Consider the following 9,375-nt stretch of genomic DNA (forward strand, 5'->3'; position numbering starts at 1 on the left):
TAAACAAACATTCTGCAGGGTTAAATGTGCGCGCAGTGTGCACACACATGCACACGCCTGCCAATGTTGTCCTGAGGGCCAACAATAAAAACATCACCCATGCACCAAGGAGATTGTACTTACATCTGTATTACTGCTAAACTGCAAACAGCATTTCTCGAAACTGAAAGTCTGACACACTTTCAAAAGTCACCGCCTGTACGCGCGATAAAAAGAAGACAAAATAGAGCTGCTCAGTTGTAAGAGATGCTCTGAACATTAAGTGTCTTACATAAGTATACTCCGAGCATCTGGGAGACTTTGGCTATGCTGAAATACAGACGTCCGTCCTTTGACCTGTTCTTAAATGTGGTTGCTGGTAATGTTTTTCATCATGTGAATGTATGTGGCTCTGTGCCTCTTATCAAATAGTTGTTTGCGGGTGTTGTTTTTTGTGTACAACAGCAATGCATCATTGGGCATAAACGACGTGTCCGACTCACTGCTGATTTGATTTCTGCATGTGTATCTGCAGGTTAAGTATGACTGCAGCAGCAGGTGTGCTGACAGGCTTGGCTAAGCTCAAACGCCAAGACTCCGCCCGCTCTGGCCCGCACCGGTCCTCATCGGCAGCGCCGGGCCTGGGAAACTCCGCCCCAGAAGCTGCCCCTAGGTGATTATCTTTTTTTCATGAATTCAAAACTAAAAACAAATCTCACTAGAACCTGTCTAGGACTACTTTGGGCAACATGAAACTAGTAGCAGTTTAATTTCTATGTGATTTATGACCGATAGTGGTTTTACTGGTGACTGCAAAGGATTTTAAATGTTGTGTATGGTGGCTGTAATGATGTCACTAAATATATACGTCTCCATGTCCGTTTTCTTTCCACACTTTTCGTTTAGAAAGCGGAAACGACGCACCGACGTTGTGGTCGTGCGTGGTAGGCTACGCCTCTACTCTGCCTCCGGGTTTTTCCTCCTCCTGGGATTGGTCGTCTTGGCGGTAGGGATTGGCATGGCGACGCTGGGTTACTGGCCGCACAGTGAAACCGTAACCGCGGCCAGATTGCCAGCTGGAAGAAGATCTAAAACATCTGCCCCCGGTGAAGGAAATGGAGCCGAGATGGCCGTCAGGGATGAGGACGTGGCGAACTCCAGCACGAGTCACGACGTGCAAGGTGAGTGGACGGAGGAATGAAAGGTTAACCAGGGTTGTTCAAGTAAATTGATTCTGCTCCATTGTTTATAAATGATTATGATTTACATCAAATGGCTCACGACCTCCACGTGCTCTGCATGTAGGTACGCCCTCCAGGCAGACTGGTGGCGCTCTGACACGGTTCCTGGAACAGCATCGTCACTCTGAGAGGATGAAGATGTTCGGGCCCTTCACCATGGGCATCGGGATTTTCATCTTCATCTGTGCCAACGCCATTCTTCATGAAAACAGAGACCGAGAAACTAAGGTAGGGCTGAAATCAGAAAGTACACACATGTACACGAAGAGCGGGATGCATCAGGGTCCACCTGGCACCAGAGAAATTAAATACTGGAGCTGCCAGCGGACTTTGAAGCTGTAACGGGAAATACAAACAGAACTGATATTGCCTTGCAAGGTCTGAAACACAGATTTGTGCAGAAATTGGTTCTTCAAAAGGTTACAAAGGACAATTTTAAACAGGTTTTTCAATTCCAAAAACACAAAACCTGAGTCAATAGAAAATGTAGTTAATATTCCTCCCCAATTCCGTATTCTCATTTCAGTTTTTCCTCCACTCTCTACAAAACGAGGGGCATGCACAGTGCAGTCATCCATATTCATCATCTCTACATAACTAACATGCAAATCATATTTCTGCCAGCCTCGTTCCATCCCCTTCCCTGCAGTTTGGCTCTGATCACATTTTCTCTGCTCTTATTCCCTCGCTCTCTCTTCCTTGATTTGATTTATCCTCTTCTCCTTCCCCCTTTCCAGGTAATTAATGTGAGACACATATCCCAAGGTCACCTGCAACAAACACATTGAAACTCCAGAATACGCTATAATGGAATATCAAACACCACCTCCTTTTAAATAACAAAAAGCGCTGCTGGACGATATGTCCCCAAAGATCTTATTTCATCCGACAATTAATTAATTGGACGACAAAATCATGAGACTAAATGTGAATTCAGTTGGACGGTTTTCTGCTCTAGCCCCCGTTTGACGACTAATCCTATGATATTTTTTTATTCTTCTTGGGACAATATTCACTATATGATGATGATTGCAGGTTTGACTTCAGCTACAGAGCAACATTCTAATGAACATATTTTGTTACTAACAAGGTGTGTGTGTGAACACGTGGAGACATTACTGTTTTCTATCTGATATAAGCTGATATGATCAGTTCTGCTGTTACTAATAATATATTTCTCTTCTGCACTAGATTATCCACATGCGAGACATGTACTCCACCGTCATTGACATCCATCGCCTCAGGCAGAGAGAGCAAAAGCAGCAGCATCACCACGACAACGCCTATGCAAGAGAAGTTGGGGATCGATTGGCCAGCAACTCCCTCCTGGCGTTCTCCTCCCGGGTCGGAGGGGAAGGGTCCACAGAGGAGGAGGAGGTACTGTTAGGGGACGAGGAGTTTCGCCGACACGGTGGGCAGGCTAGGTTGGATTGTAGCTTCGCGGGGCTGCTGGCGCCTCTCTACAAGGATCACCCCTTCAGGCTGGGCCGCTCTGACTCGGTGCGCCACCAGTGGTCGGTGGACGGAGACGGGGAGAAGGGAGGACACCACGCACGCTCCATTGTCTCCTCCTCCATCTCTGCGTTCACTCTCCCCGTTATAAAACTCAACAACTGCGTTATCGATGAACCGGAGATGGAGGCGATCACTGAGGAGGAACGGGGAGGAGAGAGGAGAGACGGAGAGAGGTCACAGCCTCTGAGCTCCATGGAGTCTCTAGTGGTCCCTGTGGCATCTGTCGTCAAGGCCTCCAAACCGCCGGGCTTACACCGGAGTAACTCTGCCTCCTCTTCCTCCCACTGCTCCTCTGTCTCCTTTTACTCCCTCTCCCCTGCTCCCTCCTCTACCTCAGGCTGCTGGCTCTCCCCGGGAGCAGCAAGGAGTGACTTTGGCTCCAACTCCTCCCTGCACATGCTTGGCAGCCACTCGAAATCCCTGGACCTGGAGCGCAGGCCGAGCATGCTCAGCGTGCACCCGGAGCAGCGGAAGCACCCCAGCTGGCCCCGCCTCGACCGTAGCAACAGCAGCCGTAGTAACAGTAGCATCCGGGGCAGCAGCAGCAAAGGCTACTCGCGGCTGGAGGACAGGGAGGAGCAAGGGGAGCGGCTGTTGGACGCATCGGCAGCTGCGACAGCGAGGCGCGAATACAGCAGGCGGGAGAAGCTGCTAATGATCTCGAGGTCACATAATAATCTGAGTTTTGGGCATGACGAGTTTAACAGCAGCACACTGAAGAGAGGCAGCTCCGAGACTCGATTCTGAAGACACTGAACTTAAGGTCGAAGACGGCGCTGTCCTGTTCTGTAAAATGCCCTCCGGACTGTATGAGTGTACAGCGTGAGGAAAAACTTAAGTCTTCAAAGACTCTTTTTGTTAGCGGCAAGAAAGAGAGTAGTCAGTAATGGACCATCTCGCACAGTCGAAGGTTCAAGGCTCCTCTCAGCTCAGAGCCTGCTGATGGTCCAAAAATGCTGTATCTGACCCTGACCTGTGACCTCTGTGGAGGGAGCTACAGGGATCAATACAAATAAATCACACTACAACACAAGTCTACTTTTCACAGGATCGCGAGTCTTTTGAAAATTGCTTTTCTCACTAGTGTTCAAGGTTTCGTTCCGGCAGCTGCCGATGAAGTCAAAAACACCCTGGAAGCGCTTTGATAAAGTTTCTTCATCAGCGTGTGGCAGCGACACATTTTTTTTATAACAAGGTCCAAGCACAACCTGAGAAATGACCAGTTTAATATTAAAAAAGAGGCTCTGAGACAGTAAAGGTAAAATGAATGATATTTGTCTGTACGACACCTTTTGAATTGCTTAATATGGTTGTATAAACGGACTGAAAATTATTATTTTCAACTGATCTACCGGTCAAAACTGATATGAAAACTATGAGCAACATTCTAATTAACATATTTTGTTACTGACATGTTGACAAGGTGTGTCTGAACATGGAGACATTACTGTCTTCTATCTTTGGTATATATATTCTATCTTGCTCGATATCTCTGTTTCGGTCGTACCCCCAAAAAGACATTTATCGATGTGGTTAAAACGATGAAACATCAACACCACGTGTGTGTTAAACAAAACTGAGCCTTTTTTGAGGAGTGCAGGAATCCTACCAGAGCGCTTCGTTAACTGGTTCCCAGCAAATTCTGGCTCAATGTCCAAATAAATTGTATTTTCACTGGAAGGTATTTTGTCCTGAGTGTGTTTAACTAGCGCGGAGACGTACGCAAGGATTCACACATAGGAGTTTTTCTCAGGGGTCAACAGGAGGTAACGACATCTCCTGGGTGTAAACACACACACACACACACAAAGACACACACACACACACACAGTCTGACCGCACACAGTCTGACCGCACACATAAGTCATCCCAAACACATGATTAATTCCTCCTTCTCTCCCTTTCTTCTTCCTCCTCCTCTCTTCGTCCCCTGCATGCAAAATAATAATAAAAGGTCTGGATGAATCAGTCAATTACCGTATGCTCCACAGCTGTGTGTGAACAACAAACGCACACTCATGCACGCAAGGAGCAAATATTTTATCTGCATGAAAGCATAAATACATATTCCTCCTCAAATGCAAATATAGACCGGGATAAACACTCAGAAATACACACATCCAGTGCGGTTCAAAAGCAGGAGGCTGCTGGTGCTGATGCTGTCTCCTGCTCTGTATCTGAGGGCACAGATGATAATCCTAACTCTTTCTGAAGGCAGGAAACATATTTAGGCAGCGGAGATGGATGATGTCGCTTCCAGTCAAGATAAACCGAGTAAACTAAAATGACCTCGTCCTGTTGAGGCTTTCCTTCCTGTCTGTTGAGATTTGGGCCAATATTTTTCCCTTCGCCGTTTAAGTGTTGTAATTTTAACGTTGGAGCATCTGATTGCCAGGAAACATTGGGCTAAAAATATTGACCCTGTGTCTCTTCTACAGTCCACTCACATGCAGTCAAAGCCCCGACAGACCTCACAGTTCTGATTAAGAGCAAGTATTTTTCCCTGAATGTTGCATCGTAGTCATACTATAGTCACGGCACAAAAGCAACATTTTGGTTGCTAATGCCTCTCCCGTCAAGGACAGAAGGCTGAGTAATAGAAGCAATTGGATCAAAACGTTCCCAATGATTTACTGTGTGAGCCGAGATAAATCCAGGGAACCTGAAACTCAAGAGCGTCTTCTCCGTAATCCTTGATGCTTTGACAGGTGGTGCATCCTCATCTCGATTTCCTCTTTTCTGAGGGACACAACAGAGCAGGGCCACAAGAAACACTCTCCATCATCTTGGTACTTGTTTCATCGCGAGCCGATGTGTTACGGAGCGACAGCTCGCGCCTTCGCACCTCCTCGACTGTGTCACACACACTTCAGCTCGCTCAGGGACTGTGAGTCCGTTTTGGAGAGACTCGCAGTCTTGTAATGTTCTGTGAAAATGACATGAAGTGCATGAGACGACAGATAAAACCTTTACATGTTCTATTGATGTATTAAAGCAGAGTCCTCCAGTTGGCACAAGTTATTACAATTCATCCTGAGGGGAACGTGGATATCTGGACCAAATTGCTTGGAAATCCATACAATTATTGTCTTAAGATGTCAAGCAAAAACCACAAATGTCAACTTCATCGTGCCACTGGAGCAAAAATCAGGGGATCATCAAAGTCGCAATGATTCGTCTTCTGGGGATCTTGAAGACCTGTAAAACTAAATTGCGCGTCAATCAAGCAGATGTTGGGATATTTTAGTTAATTAAGCGGTGGACCAACGAACCAAATAACCGCTTCAGTGAAAACTTTGACATGTTGGTGGCACTGGAGTAAATGTTAGTCATGTCAGATCCATCCTCAGGGCACCGTGGATATCTGTACCAAACTTCTGTCAACCAACCTGGCATCGCCATCCCTTACAGGTGTTCTGCTAGCTTGGCTGAAAATGAAACTGTATATTTGTGTGCAATTTGTAAAGATGTATGTCTTCCGTCGGGACAAATGAGCTTGTAGCTGAATGCCAAAGACGGGGTGTGGAAAGTATCCAGAGGATAGAGTCACAAACTGTTGATTTTCTGTGTCTTTAGAAGGCTTTAAGGCTATATGAAAAATATATACAACAGCCGTATCCTTTTACTTGCAAAGCACGACTTATTCAACTCGTACTTATGTCACGAAAGCTCTTTCATTTGCTGTTCCAGACACCTGCTTTTGAGTCAGAGAGTGAGGCTTTTCACATTTCACAGAGCAGCAGTCTGGAATCAACCGAATAAGAACCGGAGGGTACACTGAACGGTGAAAGCTACCACGGCTGCACGGACAAAGAAACTCAATATTCCAAGACTGTAATGAACACACCACTGTGACTCGCACATGTGCAGACCAGGACGCACACACGCGGGCACACCAACATCCAACTAGATCACATATTTATATCCGCATTGATAGAAAAGAATGATTTTGAAGACCCGGGACACAGGTGAACTCTCCCCATTCACGGGAAGCCGATAAAGAGGATTGACTTTTCATTAATTCGTCCAGTTAGTTCTCTCTTGTTAATAACAGGAGTTTCTTTTATGCTTGTGCGTTTGTAGTTTATGGAAAACAGGGACGACATCATTGCACATTGCCCTTGTGCTTTTGCCAGTAACGCCAGCAGCTATGTGGTCTGTTAACTGATTAATCCGCTAATACACAGACTAATTACTGTGGCACATCTGGAGGGTAAATTGAATGGTTTGCAGATTAGCAGAGGAGACTGGCTGCCAGGAGAGCAAACCGCATCACCAAAAGCTGCCGCGGATAATGGCAGCGCATCACAGGTTCGGGACGAGCAGTGCTGAATTAGTAACGGAAGTGAGTCATCCAGTCGGTAACATATTGGTTTCTAGAGCGATGAGCGCTCTATTATTCATATTTTCTGATAAGAAAAGGAACAGTAAATGTATATTTTATCACACCGGATTTTTCTTTCTTTTTCTGTTCAAATCCCTTTCCGACTACTTCCGCCTACATCCGTCACTGTGTTTCAGATCATGCCACGCTGTCTTTACATCATGTTGACCACCTTCCACTGAATCCTGAGTAATTAAGCAGAAAGCTGAGTCTCCCTGCAGTGTGTTTCACTGGAGGAGCCTCGTGGGGAGAGTGTGTGTCCGTGCAGCTATCTGTGTGTGTTTGTGCACTTGCCATGAGGCAGCAGTGGGGGTGCCAGCCTGGTTGCCATAGCAGCCCGAGATGTGCTCTGTGCTCTGCCTGAAGAGTAAACTCACTCGCACGCATGTACACACGCATCAACGGAGGTTTATAAAAAACAATATAACCCGTGTTATTAAAACATATATCAAAACAGTTAAAAATAGAGCCGTAATCCTGGAGTTCATCCAATTGGCTGCTGCCACATAGATAATGGGCAGATCAGGTGAGGTCAGCAAGATTTATCTGATGCACTTGACCTGGATTTGTCCAGTCATCGTAAAAAACGATGAGGAGCGCTGGATGAATATCGTCCACTCAAAGATGAGGCCCCTCATCCCATGCTGGCTCCACTGCTGCTTTGCTAAGTCGTCAGTCTCGAGAGGAATTGTTCTGAAAACGCTGCAGTCGTAAATAAGGAGGCTGTAGTAATGTAAAGATAGTATGGGCATACTACACGCCTGGAGCCTCCTTCTGCTGGCAGTGTGAAACGTGCACTCAGTGATACGAGCATTTCTAAATAAGCCTGTTGTTTCACACCGCTCTCAGGCTTTTAAGCTGGCTTTGACCTTTTCATCTTCATCTTCGAGGCTTTGGTGTTTTAACTCCTCACATTGCTTCGTCACATTATCGCCACTTTCCAACAGAGTTATGGGATTCATCAAGACACTCTAAAATGTGCACATCACCCGTAGAGGTTTCTGAAGAGCCATTTTGAAGCTTTAAGTGTGTGGCTCTCGCCAAAATGAATATAATTTATATATATTCTTGAGGTGCATGGTCAAGGTTCCTTGGAGTAGTTGAGAAACTGGAGGATAAGGTGGAGATGTTTAAGACGTATTTAAATTTGTGCAAATAAATTAGAATTACCTGTCAAAAATACAAAATATTATGCCATTTAAAACATTTCCACTGTTTATTAGTTTTTTAATAACCTTTTAATCCCAAAACTGACTAAAAATTGAGAAGGACGTACTTCTTACCTAAGACCTAAATGGTTATTGTGTTGAGACTGTGCTTCATCTTAAAGAACCATCAAAGTAACACTTTCATCAAGAATATTGTCCTCACTGCATCGTTTTATTCTTTTTAATCGACTGGATCACTTCATGTTACAAAACAGGAAAATCTCCTTGTGCAACAAAGCCCAAACTTTTAGAGATATCAGATGCTTGAACAAAAAAATGCTCATTAGACACACACACACACACACACACACAGTGCCAGCACCAGGTGAGTCACCGGTGGGCTTCATCTGCTCCATATTCCTTTCTAAATACGGTCTCTGTCTTTCTATTTCTCCACCCATCAGCTTCTTTTCCCTCTTGTGGTCCCTTCTTGCTTTCCCCACGCTCTGTCATCACCTTCGTTATCCCGTCGCCTCTCCTCCTCTCTATTATGTCCTGCCTCGTCTCTTCCCCTTATTCTGGTTTCTCTCTTCTCAACCGGCTGTACATGTCTGATCCACTCCTTCTCTCTCTCCAGTATCCTCCTTTGTAAGGACATGACAGTAGAAACTAGCAGAGAGCTCCCCACCATGAACTGTGGGCTAAGAGGCCGGCTGTGTTAATATTTCACACGCTCCTCAGTCAGTGCTGAGAGAGTATGCTAATGAGCGAGGTACAAATGATGAGAGGATAAAACTGCCAAGAGCAATAAGTTATTTATTGTTCACCTTTGTGCTATTTTGTGTCTCCGTTTTGGAAATTGATATCATCAATCAAATTATAGAGCACATTTACACCTGGTCTTAACAGATTTGTACGTGGATATCTCATCTGGAAAATAAAAAATGGCCGTTGAAGAGGGTGTTATTTATCATGTTGGGTGCTTTCGTCTGAATCGTTTGGGCTTGAGTGAACGTGAAAGCCAACCAAAGGACTTTATGAAAGCAGATAAGTGATTTCAGAGGCTGAACTACTCATAAATGCATCTGCTGGTCGTGAAATGTGTTCA

General features: G+C 45.3%; 1 protein-coding gene across 1 annotated transcript; it reads left to right on the plus strand.

Moving 5' to 3' along the window:
• Positions 1 to 521: 521 nt before the first annotated feature.
• tmem200a (transmembrane protein 200A) lies at positions 522 to 3,482 on the plus strand (the record flags this gene model as incomplete). The annotated part of the gene is made up of 4 exons (XM_079214847.1): positions 522 to 652; positions 886 to 1,160; positions 1,285 to 1,448; positions 2,412 to 3,482. The coding sequence occupies 4 exons, from the start codon at positions 522 to 524 to the stop codon at positions 3,480 to 3,482; spliced, it is 1,641 nt and encodes a 546-aa protein (XP_079070973.1).
• Between the last annotated feature and the right edge of the window lie 5,893 nt (positions 3,483 to 9,375).

The sequence above is a fragment of the Taurulus bubalis genome (genome assembly GCF_910589615.1).
Source record: "Taurulus bubalis genome assembly, chromosome: 3".
In the NCBI taxonomy this organism is placed as follows: domain Eukaryota; kingdom Metazoa; phylum Chordata; class Actinopteri; order Perciformes; family Cottidae; genus Taurulus; species Taurulus bubalis.